This window comes from Oncorhynchus clarkii, chromosome 29 (genome assembly GCF_045791955.1).
Source record: "Oncorhynchus clarkii lewisi isolate Uvic-CL-2024 chromosome 29, UVic_Ocla_1.0, whole genome shotgun sequence".
Classification (NCBI taxonomy): domain Eukaryota; kingdom Metazoa; phylum Chordata; class Actinopteri; order Salmoniformes; family Salmonidae; genus Oncorhynchus; species Oncorhynchus clarkii.
In genome coordinates this window covers 30169684-30187299 of record NC_092175.1, presented here as the reverse complement: position 1 = coordinate 30187299, position 17616 = coordinate 30169684, and the positions used below count along the sequence as shown (strand labels likewise).

Genomic DNA, 17616 nt, shown 5'->3' with positions numbered 1-17616 from the left:
ACATATTACCTCAACTAACAGGTGCCCACGCACATTGACTCTGTACCGGTACCCCCCTGTATATAGTCTCACTATTGTTATTTTACTGCTGCTCTTTAATTACTTGTTACTTTTATTTATTATTCTTATCCGTATTTTTTTTAAACTGCATTGTTTGTTAGGGGCTCGTAAGTAAGCATTTCTGTTGTATTCGGCGCTTGTGACTAATAACATTTGATTTGATTTGAATAAATGTTGTCATACCCGTGGTATACGCAGTGGTGGAAAAATAACTCAATTGTCATACTTACTCAATTGTCATAACTTAATGATACCTTAATGGAAAATTACTCAAGTAAAAGTGAGTCACCCAGTAAAATACTACTTGAGTAAAAGTCCAAGTATTTGGTTTAAAATATATTTTAGTCTCAAAAGTAAATCAAATTGCTAAAATGTACTTAAGTATCAAAAGTATAAACCATTTCAAATTCCTCGTATTAGCAAACCAGATGGCACAATTTTCTTTATTTTGTTTATTGACGGATAGCCAGGGGCACATTCCAACAGTCAGACATCATTTACAAACATAGTATTTGTGTTTAGTGTGTCTGCCAGATCAGAGGCAGTAGGGATCCCCAGGGATGTTCTCTTGATGAGTGTGTGAATTTGACAATTTTCCTGTCAAAATGTAACAGGTACTTTTGGGTGTCAGGAAAAATGTATGGAGTAAAAAGTACATAATTTTCATGAGAAATGTAGTGAAATAAAAATTTGGCAAAAATATAAATAGTTAAGTAAAGTACAGATACCCCCAAAAAACAACTTAAGAGGTCATTTAAAGTATTTTACTTAAGTACTTTACACCACTGGGTATACAGTCTGATATACCAACTGTGGTATATCAGACTGTATACCCAGTGGTGTAAAGTACTTAAGGACTTAAGGACTCGAACCACCCAGTTCATAAGTAAGGATTGGTATAATTTATCTGTTTTTTTTGCAGGCACAATGTGTTCAGACGGTCATGGTATGGTATGGGTTCAGGTGGATTTAAGACCTGGAGACCAACAAATAATATCTCTAATGCAGTGTTTCTTCATTTTGGTCCTGTTTACACACTTGGTTCAAGTAAATCAAAACTTGACTTCATGACTGAGGTGATCCTTTGATTCAGCTGTGTAGTGCTAGGGCAAAAACTAAAATGTGTGTCTGCAGGACCATAATGAATAAACACTGCTCTAATGGTGTGCATACATGTCATCTCACAATAAGACAAACATGTGTTGTTTCAGGCACAGAAACATTTCAAAACAATTTAACACGCACCACCTGAGTCTTGCATACTGTACATATATCCCCCTCCTTTAGCTTTCAAAATCTCACTCTGTCACACATACAGTACCAGTCAAAAGTTTGGACACACCTACTCATTCTAGGGTTTTTCTTTACTTGTACTATTTTCTACATTGTTGAGTAGTAGTGAAGACATCAAAACTATGAAATAACACAAATGGAATCACGTAGTAACCAAAAAGGTGTTAAACAAATCAAAATATATTTTCGATTTTAGATTCTTCAAATTAGCCACCCTTTGCTTTGATGACAGCTTTGCACACTCTTGGCATTCTCTCAACCATCTTCATGAGGTAGTCACCTGGAATGAATTTCAATTAACAGATGTGTCTTGTTAAAGGTTATTTTGTGGAATTTCCTTCTTCCAGTGTTGTGACAAGGTAGGGGTGGTATATAGAAGAGAGCCCTGTTTGGTAAAAGACCAAGTCCATATTATGGCAAAAACAGCTCAAATAAGCAAAGAGAAAAGAGAGTCTATCATTACTTTAATACATGAAGGTCAGTCAATGCGGAACATTTCAAGAACTTTGAAAGTTTCTTCATGAGCAGTCACAAAAACCATGAAGCGCTATGATGAAACTGGCTCTCGTGAGGACCACCACAGGAAAGACCCAGAGTTACCTCTGCTGCAGAATATACGTTCATTAGAGTTACCAGCCTCAGAAAATGCAGCCCAAATAAATGCTTCACAGAGTTCAAGTAACAAACACATCAACATCAACTGTTCAGAGGAGACTGCGTGAATCAGGCCTTCATGGTTGAATTGCTGCAAAGAAACCACTACTGAAGGACACCAATAAGAAGAGACTTGCTTGGGTCAAGAAACACAAGCAATGGACATTAGACCAGTGGAAATCTGTCCTTTGGTCTGATGAGTCCAAATCCAACCTCTGTGTCTTTGAGAGATGCGAGTAGGTCAACTGATGATCTCTGCATGTGTGGTTCCCACCATTAAGAATGGAGGACGAGGTGTGATGGTGTGGGGGTGCTTTGCTGGTCCCATCTGTTCTGTTTTGCGCTTAGTGGGACTAATATTTGTTTTTCAATAGAACTATGACCCAACACACCTCCAGGCTGTGTAAGGGCTATTTGACAAAGAAGGAGAGTGATGGAGTGCTGCATCAGATGACCTGTCCTCCACAATCACCTGAACTCAACCCAATTGAAATGGTTTGGTATGAGTTGGACTGCAGAGTGAAGAGAAGCAAGCAACAAGTGCTCAGGATATGTAGGAACTCCTTCAGGGAAAAAGCATTCCAGATGAAGCTGGTTAAGAGAATGCCAAAAGTGTGCAAAGCTGTCATCAAGGCAAAAGGTAGCTGGGAATACTTTGAAGAATGTCAAATATAAAATATAGTTTGATTTGTTTAACACCTTTTTGGTTACTTACATGATTCCATGTGTTATTTCATAGTTTTGATGTCTTCACTATTATTCTACAATGTAGAAAATAGTTTTAAAAAATAAAGAAAAACCCTTGAATGAGTAGGTGTGTCCAAACTTTTGACTGGTACTGTATCTCTCTTTCTACCTGTGTGCTCGGCCGGCAACCCTCCTTCGATGAATTAGACTCTCTGCTCTACAAATTAAGGACCGTCGTCTAGTAGCCACACATCATGTGCGCATCAATCAGGTCCAAGGAAGTGGCGAGGTTGGGGAGCAGGAGATGGATGAAGCAGGGAGGGAAGAAGAGGAGAGAATGGGGGAACAAATGACAGGGAGGGTTGTTAAATGCAGAGCGAGAAGAGAGATAGTTAGAGCGTGGTGATGGAGTAACTTAAGGAGAGAAAGGAGCAGTAAAATGTCTGGAAATCACCTAAGGTCTGCCGATACAATGGACAAAATGCAGAGAATATAGAATAACCCAATACAAAATAAATGATAACATGTACTTTTCACATATCATATCATATCACAGCTATGGCTGGCTCTCACTGACTACTGATTGTAAGTAAGCTACACTGAACAAAAATATCAAATGCAACATTAAACAATTTCAAAGATTTTACCAAGTTACAGTTAATTTAAGGAAATCAGTCCACTGCAATAAATTCATTAGGCCATAATCTATGGACTTCACATGACTGGGAATACAGATATGCATTCGATGGTCACAGATATCTTTAAAAAAGTAGGGCCGTGGATCAGAAACAGTCAGTATCTGGTGTGACCACCATTTGCCTTATGCAGCACATCTCCTTCACATAGAGTTGATCAGGCTGTTGATTGTGGCCTGTGGAATGTTGTCCCACTCCTCTTCAATGGCTGTGCGAAGTTGTTGGATATTGACGGGAACTGGAACACAATGTCGTAAACAATCAAGAGCACCCCAAACATGCTCAATGGGTGACATGTCTAGTGAGTATGCGAACCATGGAAGAACTGGGACATTTTCAACTTCCAGGAATTGTGTACAGATCCTTACGATATGGGGCTGTGCATTATCATGCTGAAGCATGAGTTGATGGCGGCAGATGAATGGCACGACTATGGGCCTCAGGATCTCGTCACGGTATCTCTATGTATTCAAATTTCCATCGATAAAATGCAATTGCGTTCGTTGTCTGTAGCTTATGCCTGACCATACCATAACCCCACCACCGCCATGGGGCACTCTGTTCACAACACTGACATCAGCAAACCGCTCGCCCACACGACGCCATCTGACCGGTACAGTTGAAACCAGGATTCAGCAGTCAAGAGCACACATCTCCAGCATGCCAGTGACCATTGAAGGTGAGCATTTACCCACTGAAGCCGCACTGCAGTCTGGTCAAGACCATACATGTATACATGTGGTCTGCGGTTGTGACGCCGGTTGGATGGACTGCCAAATGCCTTAAAATTACGTTGGAGGCGGCTTATGGTAGAAAAATTTACATTCAGTTTTCTGGCAACAGCTCCGGTGGACATTCCTGCAGTCAGCATGCCAATTGCATGCTCCCTCATGGGACCAACTCTTTACATGTTGCATTTATATTTTTGTTCAGTATACAATGCATTTGGAAAGAATTCAGACCCCTTGACTTTTTACACATTTTGTTACGTTACAGCCTTATTCTAAAATTAATTAAATCATTTCCCCCCTCATCAATCTACACACAATACCCAATAATGACAAAGCAAAAACAGTTTTTCTTTTTTTTACATTTTTGAAGATTTATTGCAAATTAAAAACTGAAATATGACATTTATATAAGTATTCAGACCAATTTCTCAGTACTTTGTTGAAGCACCTTTAGCAGCGATTACAGCCTCGAGTCTTCTTGGGTATGACACTACAAGCTTGGCACGCCTGTATTGCAAACTGGTGAGGGTCCAAAAAGGTGACACTTTTTTTGCACGTAAACATGCAAAAAATCCCTGCTAGGGGGAAATGCAGGTTAACGAATTAAACAAAGATCTACATGATCACATAATCAGTCTCTGTGTGTAAAATAAAGTGTTTAAGCTAACTCGCAGCTAAAAAGTGAAAATTAAGCAATCCAATGTTATTTGTTGCCTAGACTTGAGAGTCTTGAGAAAAAACAATACACTACTATTGCAGTTAGCCATGACAGCATTTATAATAGACCGCTTGTGACCACACACATCCAAATATTGCACTTGGGAAAAAAACATCTTAAAGTAGAAATAGAATGAAACAAACAGGCATTCTATTTTTGCTCTATTATAGTGGCCACTATAATAGACATAGATCAAGCGCACAAGGCTACATGTGTGCAAAAATAACGTTCACCGGATAAAACAATTAATATTCCCCCTCACTCACACACAAGTGTTACTGCCAAATTCAACACAACAAAAGCAGTATCTTTGGGCTACACATTATTACATTGTACACTTTCTGCCTGTGGACATCGGTTCTACAACATGTTGGCATAATTGATCCCTTTCAGGCAGAGAGTACACCTGGCATACCCCTGTATTGAAAAAGTTAGAAAGAGGGAAAGTGTGTGGTGTTCCTTTCACCTCTACAGTGACATCCAGCTTAAACCAAGCCCAGCTCCACTTCATCCCTGTATCCACTTGCTTAATACTGTAATGACCTGACTAGATCATAAAGGAACAATTGTCCAGACAGAGGCTTGAGTTTTTACGAATTGACTGTTTATTAACCCAACTTCACACAGGCTACTGTTTGGCTGTAGCCCACGCCAAATAAACGAAGGATACTCCACAAACCAACCGTGAGCTTCTCTTGTGAAGCCCAGACGTAAGAGAAAGAATAATGGCTAAACCTAGTCTTAACTTCCAATGCTCCATCCCCCTGCCCAACCCCCCCATGCCACTCCGCCAACCACCAGGATGCCCGGCATCAGAACATTCCAGGCATTCCCATGATTGGCAGATAGCAGGTTGATTGGCATGTCGGACACCGCGAACACTGGGTACTGGTAAGTACAACACAACCAACTAATTGCCTAAACCATAACACACTGTGCGGGTTGCTACAATACTTAATTAATAACCTCTTTGGGCTGAGATCCCGCTAACGGGATCGATATGACAACAGCCAGTGAAAGTGCAGGGCGCCAAATACAAAACAACAGAAATTCCATAATTAAAATTCCTCAAACATACAAGAATTTTACACCATTTTAAAGATACCATTCTTGTTAATCCCATCACAGTGTCCAATTTCAAAAGGGCTTTACGACGAAAGCAAATCAAACGATTATGTTAGGTCAGAGCCAAGTCACAGAAAAAACAGCCAAAGAGAGGAGTCACAAAAAGCAGAAATAGAGATTAATTAATCACTAACCTTTGATGATCTTCATCAGATGACACTCATAGGACTTCATGTTACACAATACATGTATGTTTTGTTCGATAAAGTTCATATTTATATAAAAAAATCTCAGTATACATTGGCGCGTTACGTTCAGTAGTTCCAAAACATCCGGTGATTTTGCAGAGAGCCACATCAATCTACAGAAATACTCATAATAAACATTGATAAAAGATACATCTATTATGCACAGAATTATAGATACACTTCTCCTTAAAACCAGTTGAGTCTATGGGGGCGCTATTTCATTATTGGATAAAAAACGTTCCCGTTTTAAGCGCAATATTTTGTCACGAAAAGATGCTCGACTATGCATATTATTGACAGTTTTGGAAAGAAAACACTCTGAAGTTTCAGAATCTGCAAAGATATGGTCTGTGAGTGCCCCAGAACTCATTCTACAGGCGAAACCAAGATGAAACGTCAAACAGAAAATGAGCAGAATTTCTGAAGCTCTGTTTTCTAATGTCTCCTTATATGGCTGTGAATGCGACAGGAATAAGCTTAGACCTTCTGCCGTTCCCCCAAGATGTCGGCAGCATTGTGACGTATTTGTAGGCATATCATTGGAAGATTGACCATAAGAGACTACATTTTCCAAGTGTCCGCCTGGTGTCCTGCGTCGAAATTGGTGCGCAACGCCAGGTGCAAGTATTTTTCCATTTGATAGAGAGGAGAAACCAGGCTTCCACGAACGATATATCATCGAAGAGATATGTGAAAAACACCTTGAGGATTGATTCTAAACAACGTTTGCCATGTTTTCAGTCGATATTATGGAGTTAATTTGGAAAAAAGTTCGTGTTTTGAGGACTGAATTTTCATTTTTGTTTTGGTAGCCAAATGTGATGTACAAAACTGAGCTATTTCTAATGCACAAAGAATATTTTTGGAAAAACTGAGCATTTGATATCTAACTGAGAGTCTCCTCATTGAAAACATCCGAAGTTCTTCAAAGGTAAATTATTTTATTTGAAGGCTTTTCTTGTTTTTTGTTGAAATGTTGCCTGCTTGATGCTAACGCTAATACTAATGCTAAATGCTACGCTAGCTAGCTACTGTTACACAAATTATTGTTTTCCTATGGCTGAGAAGCATATTTTGAAAATCTGAGATGACAGTGTTGTTTACAAAAGGCTAAGCTTGAGAGCTAGCATATTTATTTCATTTCATTTGCGATTTTCATGAATAGTTAACGTTGCGTAATGGTAATGAGCTTGAGTCTGTATTCACGATCCCGGATCCGGGATGGCTAAGTGCTAGAGGTTAATGCAACCACTGTGTCAGATTTCAAAAAAGCTTTACCAAAAAAGCACACCATGCAATTATCTGAGTACGGCGCTCAGAGACCAAAACAACCCAAACAGATATCCGCCATGTTGTGTAGTCAACAGAAGTCAGAAATAGCATTATAAATATTCACTTACCTTTGATGATCTTCATCAGAATGCACTCCCAGGAATCCCAGTTCCACAATAAATGTTTGTTTTGTTCGATAATGTCCATCATTTTTGTCCAAATACCTCCTTTTTGTTTGCGCGTTTAGCCCAGTAATCCAAATTCATGACGCGTGATCACTAGAAGCAGAAGAAAAGTCAGAAAGTACCGTTACAGTCCGTAGAAACATGTCAAGCGATGTATAGAATCAATCTGTAGGATGTTTTTAACATAAATCTTCAATAATGTTCCAACCGGAGAATTCCTTTGTCTTCAGAAATGCAATGGAACTCAAGCATGTGGCCAGCATGTGGCTCTCTGGCAGACCTCTGACTCATTCCCATCTCATTTGCCCCCACTTCACAGTAGATGCATCAAACAAGGTTCTAAAGACTGTTGACATCTAGTGGAAGCCTTAGAAAGTGCAATTTGACCCCATAGACACTGTGCATTCGATAGGGAATGAGTTGAAAAACTACAAACCTCAGATTTCCCACTTCCTGGTTGGATTTTTCCTCAGGTTTTGGCCTGTCATATGAGTTCTGTTATACTCACAGACATCATTCAAACAGTTTTAGAAACTTCAGAGTGTTTTCTATCCAACTAATAATATGCATATATTAGCAACTGGGCCTGAGTAGCAGAAAGTTTACTCCGGGCACCTTATTCATCCAAGCTACTCAATACTGCCCCCAGCCATAACAAGTTTTTAACAAGCAACGCCTCATTTTCACCTAGTTCTCTAATTCTGAAAATTAACCACAGACTTTAGAGGGAAAACATCAGTTCACAGATAGCAGTTATTTCTTTAGCTAGTTAACATTTCACACAGATTGCCAGGGTCCAGTAAACAACTAACGTAATGCATTATAACTTGAGGAAGGGCAAGGAGTCGTACATCAGTTAATACTATAGCGAATTGGTTAGGTTAATGTTACTAACGTTAGCGCATCTGATGTTGTAGCTGTCTGACTTTATTAGCCAGCTAACTTTCACACCATGAACTCAATTATTTGATCAGTTATGTTGGCTAACGTTGCTCAATATTTCTCTGGCTAGCTAACGGAGAATTCTATCTAGCTAGCAAGATACTTAACAATGCTAACAATACTTGTTCCACCACACTTTCCACCTCACCTCAAACTTTCCAAATGCCAGTTGTTTTTAGGTTACAGCTCATTAAGTACGCTTCATCACCTTCTCGTCCCCGTCTCTGTGGTCAGGCTTCTCACCTACCTCTTCATTATCTTTCAGGGGACGCGCTGCTGTAACTGGCAAACTGCCATTCCACTCTCCTGCTGTCTTCCCAGAGTACGCGCTGATGCTGTAACTAGCAATATGGTTGTCTCTTCTCTCTCTTCTCTCTTCAGTTGCGTGCTGCATTCTGTTGTTATGTGGACGATTGGCTGAGCCTTGGATATAGCCAGCATTGCTCCAAATGCATATCACTCCCAAACTTTTCTCAACGTATCTACACAAATCACATAGGTCACCTATTTTGGATTCAAAACAGCGAATTTTGCTGAAAGGTGACTAGTTTGCATCCCTGGTATTTGGGGAGTTCATCCCATTCTTCTCTGCAAATCTTCTCAAGCTCTATCAGGTTGGATGGGGAGCGTCGCTGCACAGATATTTTCAGGTCTCTCCATAGATGTTAAATCGGGTTTGAGTCCAGGCTCTGGCTGGGCCACTCAAGGACATTCAGAGACATGTCCCGAAGCAACTCCGGCGTTGTCTTGGCTGTGAGCTTAGGGTCGTTGTCCCGTTGGAAGGTAAAGCTTCGCCGCAGTTTGAGGTCCTGAGCGCTCTGGAGCAGGTTTTCATCAAGGATTTCTCTATACTTTGCTCCGTTCATCTTTCCCTCGATCCTGACTAGTCTCCCAGTCCCTGCCACTGAAAAACATCCGCACTGCAGGGATGGTGTCACGTTTCCTCCAGACGTGATGCTTGGCATTCAGGCCAAAGGGTTCAATCTTGGTTTCTTCAGACCAGAGAATCTTGTTTCTCATGGTCTGAGAGTCCTTTAGGTACCTTCTGGAAAACTCTAAGCGGACTGTCATGTGCCTTTTACTGAGGAGTGGCTTCTGTCTGGCAACTGGTAGAGTGATGCAGATATGGTTGTCCTTCTGGATGTTTCTCCCATCTCCACAGAGAAACTCTGGAGCTCTGTCAGAGTGATCATCGGGTTCTTGGTGACCTCGGTGACCATGGCCCTTCTTCCCCGATTTCTAAGTTTAGCCGGATGGCCAGCTCTAGGAATAGTCTTGGTGGTTCCAAACTTCTTCCATTTAAGAATGATGGACGCCACTGTGTTCTTGGGGACCTTCAATGCTGCAGAAATGTTTTGGTACCCTTCACCAGATCTGTGCCTTGACACAATCCTGTCTCGGAGCTCTACGAATAATTCCTTCGACCTCATGGCTTGGTTTTTGCTCTGACATGCACTGTCAACTGTGGGACCTTATATAGACAGGTGTGTGCCTTTCCAAATCATGTCAAATCAATTGAATTTACCACAGGTGGACTCCAATCAAGTTGTAGAAACATCTCAAGGATGACCAATGGATCAATTTCGAGTGTAATAACAAAGGGTTTTAATACTTATGTAAATGAGGTATTTCTGTTTTTGCTTTGTCATTATGGGGTATTGTGTGTAGATTGATGCAAAAAAAACAATAATTTAATCAATTTTAGAATATGGCTGTAACGTAACAAAATGGGGAAAAAGTCAAGGGGCCTGGAAACTTTATGAATACACTGTAATAACTGTGGTTAGAGCCCAATAATTAGTCAGAAACCCATAACTGTCAGGGGATGTAAATCAAGTTCTTATTGTCACTGCCCAACATTCTGGGAAACTGAAAAGAAGAGTCCCTCCCCTTCCCAACCCTCTCCTCCAAGAACATCCCAGGACCTTCCTGCCCTTGCAGTGAAGATAGGTCAAGGGTAGAGAGAGGGAGCAGAGGTGGGATGGGGAAGCTGTGCTCAGCAGTGGTGTGGAGGACATAGAGATATGGGGCTAGGGGCAGGGCAGAGCTAAGCAGTGGTGTGGAGGACATAGAGATATGGGGCTAGGGGCAGGGCAGAGCTAAGCAGTGGTGTGGAGGACATAGAGATATGGGGCTAGGGGCAGGGCAGAGCTAAGTAGTGGTGTGGAGGACATAGAGATATGGGGCTAGGGGCAGAGCAGAGCTAAGCAGTGGTGTGGAGGACATAGAGATATGGGGCTAGGGGCAGGGCAGAGCTAAGTAGTGGTGTGGAGGACATAGAGATATGGGGCTAGGGGCAGGGCAGAGCTAAGCAGTGGTGTGGAGGACATAGAGATATGGGGCTAGGGACAGGGCAGAGCAGAGCTAAGCAGTGGTGTGGAGGACATAGAGATATGGGGCTAGGGGCAGGGCAGAGCTAAGCAGTGGTGTGGAGGACATAGAGATATGGGGCTAGGGGCAGGGCAGAGCTAAGCAGTGGTGTGGAGGACATAGAGATATGGGGCTAGGGGCAGAGCAGAGCTAAGCAGTGGTGTGGAGGACATAGAGATATGGGGCTAGGGGCAGGGCAGAGCTAAGCAGTGGTGTGGAGGACATAGAGATATGGGGCTAGGGGCAGGGCAGAGCAGAGCTAAGCAGTGGTGTGGAGGACATAGAGATATGGGGCTAGGGACAGGGCAGAGCAGAGCTAAGCAGTGGTGTGGAGGACATAGAGATATGGGGCTAGGGGCAGAGCAGAGCTAAGCAGTGGTGTGGAGGACATAGAGATATGGGGCTAGGGGCAGGGCAGAGCTAAGCAGTGGTGTGGAGGACATAGAGATATGGGGCTAGGGGCAGGGCAGAGCTAAGCAGTGGTGTGGAGGACATAGAGATATGGGGCTAGGGGCAGGGCAGAGCTAAGCAGTGGTGTGGAGGACATAGAGATATGGGGCTAGGGGCAGGGCAGAGCTAAGCAGTGGTGTGGAGGACATAGAGATATGGGGCTAGGGGCAGGGCAGAGCTAAGCAGTGGTGTGGAGGACATAGAGATATGGGGCTAGGGGCAGGGCAGAGCTAAGCAGTGGTGTGGAGGACAGAAGTTGTCTACACTTGACACTTACATGAGACTTCTGTCAGAATACGAAGCTTGCATTGAAAACACGAGTCTAGACGCACAAAAGTCACTTTGTGATCTGATTGTGTTCAGATCTGTCTGAACAGTTGGTCAGGGATGCATTGTGTGCTGATTTCTCCTCAGCCTGGATGCAAGAGAGATACAGTATGGGGCTAGGGTAGGGTAGAACTCAGGGTGAGGTGATGTCAGAGAGGAGTGGCCATGGCAGGGGTCAGAGCTCAGCCTCTTACCTGTTCTGTTGCTCCTGCTGCAGGAGCTGGACAGCGATCTTCCTCAGGTCCAGCACTTCCTTCAGCTCATCCTCATCCTCCTCAACTAGCTGATCTTTTTCAGAGCTGCAGGAAACAGGGACATGGCAATTCAGTTTGAAGCCAAAACCTATGCCAACTATACTCCCTATAATAGCATTAACTAAGTGTGTGACCCTACTATAGTGGCAGCTATCCAACAACATAACCTTCTCAGCATGTCTACTGTCTGGGCCTGTTATTATATTATGTCACTTCTGCTGTCATCTACAGCTGCTAATTATCAACTACAGTACATTAACTAGTGTTGTAAATGTGTTATTTAAGGAGACAGATAGATCAATATGATTTCAGTTCAAACTTATAGAAGTTAAAAGGTGAATTTTCTTCCGTTCCTCCTTTCTTCTGTCTATTCAAGTGTAGTGAAGACTTACCCAGACTCCTCTTTCCAGTTCTCCTTATCTTTGCTTTGGTGTGACTTGTTAAGAACCTTCTCCAATTCCTGACACACAGAACAAAAAGTAAACTCAATAAAATCATGTTATTTTTATTGAACCTCTTTTTAACTAGGCAAGTCAGTTAAGAACAAATTCTTATTTATAATTACGGCCTAACCCAACCAAACCCTAACCCGGATGATGCTGGGCTACCGCCCTATGTGACTCCCAATCACGGCCGGTTGTGATACAGCCTGGAATCGAACCAGGGTCTGTAGTGACGCCTCTAGCACTGAGATGCAGTGCCTTAGACCGCTGCGACACTCAGGAGCCCATAAACAGATATGTAAAAGTAAAATCCCCACACTCTTATCCAAGTTCAATCACAACACATTTAATTTGAACTTCAAGCTGTGTGCTTTGACTGATTCCACAGGTTTCCAGCCACAAAAAAACTAACGAGACAACCTGTTGGCTTTATTCAATCAAATTTATGGCATTTGAAGCTTTTGACTCAATGAAAGATAAGATTAGTTTAAAGCTTGTACCAAAACCTCCCATTCTTCAGAGCTAACAGTGGAAAAGAACAGGCACTAATTGGACACACTAGCTCACCCAGGGATAGCTCAACAGTGGAAGACTAGTGTAGTTAATGGTGTACTGTAGTGGTCATACAGCTCTCTATGGATCCCTGTTGATGTACCTTTATACATGAGATGTAGGGTCCACTCTGCTGCCCGTCTGACAGGGCAGCATCTTCCTCTGCGTTGGGCTCGATGAAGTCAAAGGGTACCTGATCTACGGGAGCAACACACCAGGTTGAACCTCAGACTAATGTGCTTGTTGCCAGTTGAGCCCATCAATGCTCAAACCGTTTTTTTCAAACAGTCAAATGCACTGCATCCAAACAGGTCTTACCTTTGCCTGAGTCCATCTTGGAGAGGAGAGAGAGGGCATCGGCGCGGGCCGTCTCTGAGACCTGAGAGTGCAGGCTGATGGTATCATCGTCAGAGGGCTAGAGGAAGAGAGGGAGAAGGAAGAGGAGAAAGCTCAGTGTTAAAGTGAGCATAAAGCATAGAGTTCAGGTCTACTGAACATGTCTGCAGAAGAACTGCAGTGTCAGGATCAACGAGCCATGGTTGAACGCACAACAGTCCTCAGTACAATCTAGGCCTCAGTTCAGCCTGACTACAGTGGGTGAACTCTGACCTCTGTCGCAGACAGTCTTTTATCCCCGTTGTCACTGCCGATACCAGAGTCAGGAGCATGGTTCTTATTGGGGTAAAAATCCTCCATGCTGCAGAGACATATAAAGGGATAGTCAGTAATAAACAGTCAGACAGTTTTGATTCAGACACATTCATGACAATTTCGTAAGCACTTCAAAATATGTAGAGACCTGTGTCATTAATCTTCAAATATGTCATACCAGTTGTCATTACAGTTTCATGGCACATACTGCATATTCATATAATTCATGATGCATATGGTCAATGGTCTTGTCTGTAGTATACTTAAGCAATGAGGCCAGAGGGGGTATGGTATATGACCAATATACCACAGCTAAGGGATGTTGTTAGGCACGAAGCAATGCGGAGTGCCTGGATACAGCCCTTAGTCGTGGAATATTGGCCATATACCACAAACCCCAGAGGTGCCTTATTGCTATTATAAACTGGTTACCAACATAATTAGAGTAGTAAAAATAAATGTTTTGTCATACCCGTGTTATTGGTTGTCAGCCGATTGGCATTCAGGGCTCAAACCACCCAGTTTATAAATATAATTATGATATGATATAAGAGTGTATACCTGTCTGTGAGAGGCTGGGGAAGGCAGCGTTTGCCCAGCGAAGGGAGGTCCAGAGAGTCAGGCTTCTTATCCATCCTACAAGCCTGGAGGTTCAGGTACTTAAAGATGTGCACCTTGCCCTTCAGGCAGATCTGAAACACACAAATACAAAGTGCATGAAGTATATATCAAAGTGCTGAAATGAAGTGCCCAAGTGTTCATTCAAGCAGAAATTAAATCATGCTGCCCACTAGATGGTGCAACTGTTCCTCAGAGACCATTAGGTGTATATCTTGGTATATCATGAAAACTGTCACAGCTAGGGGGAGTTGTTTCTAGGCATGATGCCAAGCTGAGGTTAACCTGTGTTAAATCGTCGGCACCCCATACCTGATACACATCGAGATGGCTGTGGATAATCCCATGCAGTGCCAAAATGTCATTTACAGCATAAACTACCACAGATGTTGCCACACACTCTCACTCACACACTCTCACTCACACACTCTCACTCACACATACCTGTGCAGGTGGGGACTGCATAGGGTTGTTGTCGAGGATGATGTGCTGCAGCTGCCTGAGTCTCCTGTAGACAGGAGGGATCTCTGTGATTTTATTGCAGGAGAAGTCCAGTCTGATGAGTGGCAGGTCAGCCAGCTCTGGGGAGAGACAAAGAAAGAAAGCACAAGAGGCATGGGTTTGGATATAGAATAAGGAGAGAGATTACCCTCAGACCAGGGGAGAGGACGTAGACAGCTACCTACCCTCAGACCAGGGGAGAGGACATAGACAGCTACCTACCCTCAGACCAGGGGAGAGGACGTAGACAGCTACCTACCCTCAGACCAGGGGAGAGGACGTAGACAGCTACCTACCCTCAGACCAGGGGAGAGGACGTAGACAGCTACCTACCCTCAGACCAGGGGAGAGGACATAGACAGCTACCTACCCTCAGACCAGGGGAGAGGACGTAGACAGCTACCTATCCTCAGACCAGGGGAGAGGATGTAGACAGCTACCTACCCTCAGACCAGGGGAGAGGACGTAGACAGCTACCTACCCTCAGACCAGGGGAGAGGACGTAGACAGCTACCTACCCTCAGACCAGGGGAGAGGACGTAGACAGCTACCTACCCTCAGACGAGGGGAGAGGACGTAGACAACTACCTACCCTCAGACCAGGGGAGAGGATGTAGACAGCTACCTACCCTCAGACCAGGGGAGAGGACGTAGACAGCTACCTACCCTCAGACCAGGGGAGAGGACGTAGACAGCTACCTACCCTCAGACCAGGGGAGAGGACGTAGACAGCTACCTACCCTCAGACCAGGGGAGAGGACATAGACAGCTACCTACCCTCAGACCAGGGGAGAGGACGTAGACAGCTACCTATCCTCAGACCAGGGGAGAGGATGTAGACAGCTACCTACCCTCAGACCAGGGGAGAGGACGTAGACAGCTACCTACCCTCAGACCAGGGGAGAGGACGTAGACAGCTACCTACCCTCAGACCAGGGGAGAGGACGTAGACAGCTACCTACCCTCAGACCAGGGGAGAGGACGTAGACAACTACCTACCCTCAGACCAGGGGAGAGGATGTAGACAGCTACCTACCCTCAGACCAGGGGAGAGGACGTAGACAACTACCTACCCTCAGACCAGGGGAGAGGACGTAGACAGCTACCTACCCTCAGACCAGGGGAGAGGAAGTAGACAGCTACCTACCCTCAGACCAGGGGAGAGGACGTAGACAACTACCTACCCTCAGACCAGGGGAGAGGACGTAGACAACTACCTACCCTCAGACCAGGGGAGAGGACTTAGACAGCTACCTACCCTCAGACCAGGGGAGAGGACATAGACAGCTACCTACCCTCAGACCAGGGGAGAGGACGTAGACAGCTACCTACTCTCAGACCAGGGGAGAGGACGTAGACAGCTACCTACCCTCAGACCAGGGGAGAGGACGTAGACAGCTACCTACCCTCAGACCAGGGGAGAGGACGTAGACAGCTACCTACCCTCAGACCAGGGGAGAGGACGTAGACAACTACCTACCCTCAGACCAGGGGAGAGGACATAGACAGCTACGTACCCTCAGGCCAGGGGAGAGGACGTAGACAGCTACCTACCCTCAGGCAGCATGTGAAGACAGTTCCTCCTGATGTTGAGTTCCCTTAATGAACGGAGCCTCCCCACCTGAGGGGGCAGCACCTGGATCTCATTACAGCTGATGTCCTACATGGGAAGACAGAAAGCAGGCTGTCACACACAGACACACCAGTAACAATATAGCTGCAGTGTTTTTTTATGAGCTCTGGGCTTGTGCTCACCAGTTCCATCAGTTCTTTGGCCTTCCCAATCTCCTCTGGGACAGACAGTAGCTTGTTGTTGCTCACCACCAGCACTTTGAGAGGGAGGTTGAACAGGTATTTTGGCAATGTTGAGAGAAGGTTCCGGCTATAGAAACACAAAATACACATGTACAATATAGGCAGTATGAAAGTTTTATCCTGTGCGCAAGGATAACATTGGGGACATCAGGAAAAGATCAAGCAATGGGTTAACAAAATGGAGCAGACTGATATCCGTGGCTGTGTTTACACAGGCAGTCCAATTCAGATGATTTTCCCACTAAATTGGTCTTTTTTATTTTTTTTACCCCCTTTTTCTCCCCAATTGTCATGGTATCCAATTATTAGTAGTTACTGTCTTGTCTCATCGCTACAACTCCTGCACGGACTCGGGAGAGGCGAAGGTCAAGAGTCATGCGTCCTACTATACACAACCCAACCAAGCCGCACCAATGTGCTTCTTAACACAGCACGCATCCAACCCGGAAGCCAGCCGCACCAATGTGTCGGAGGAAACACCGTACACCTAGCGACCTGGTCAGCGTGCACACCCGGCCCGCCACAGGAGTCGCTCGTGCGTGATGAGACAAGGATATCCTTGCCGGCCAAGCCCCCCTAACCCGGACAATGCTAGGCCAACATCACATAGTGTAGACCTCTTTCTCCCACTGTGTCTAGGAAATGAACCGTTCAAAACAACATCACATAGTGTACACCTCTTTCTCCCACTGTGTCTAGGAAATGAACCGTTCAGAACAACATCACATAGTGTACACCTCTTTCTCCCACTGTGTCTAGGAAATGAACCGTTCAAAACAACATCACATAGTGTACACCTCTTTCTCCCACTGTGTCTAGGAAATGAACCGTTCAAAACAACATCACATAGTGTAGACCTCTTTCTTCCACTGTGAAAGAGGGAATGCTCTGGCTACCTGATCCTGTGAATCCCCTGAAAGGAGAACTCCATACTGAGATAGAGCAGAACAAAAGTGAACATGGGCCCTTGTATTTCCTCTAGCCTGGTGATATCATGGTTGTACTATCTTATGATGCTTCTTAGATCGAGGACTCCAGACACTTACAATAACATTACAGAAATGCACCTGGTGTAAGCTACCTGA

The 17616-nt window shown here is 44.1% G+C and overlaps 1 protein-coding gene across 1 annotated transcript in view; it reads right to left on the bottom strand.

Annotated features, from left to right (window-relative positions):
* The window catches only part of LOC139388498 (leucine-rich repeat and calponin homology domain-containing protein 2-like), a 73434-nt gene that overhangs the window by 25480 nt on the left and 30338 nt on the right, over nt 1-17616 (bottom strand). Inside the window, exons 3-12 of the mRNA XM_071135195.1 lie at nt 16472-16598; nt 16271-16376; nt 14660-14796; nt 14159-14289; nt 13556-13643; nt 13265-13361; nt 13050-13144; nt 12344-12411; nt 11892-11996; nt 2864-2932 (exon numbers count right to left, since the gene is read on the bottom strand). Coding sequence (XP_070991296.1) covers nt 2864-2932; nt 11892-11996; nt 12344-12411; nt 13050-13144; nt 13265-13361; nt 13556-13643; nt 14159-14289; nt 14660-14796; nt 16271-16376; nt 16472-16598 — 1023 coding nt within the window. The remainder of the gene's footprint in view (nt 1-2863; nt 2933-11891; nt 11997-12343; nt 12412-13049; nt 13145-13264; nt 13362-13555; nt 13644-14158; nt 14290-14659; nt 14797-16270; nt 16377-16471; nt 16599-17616) is intronic.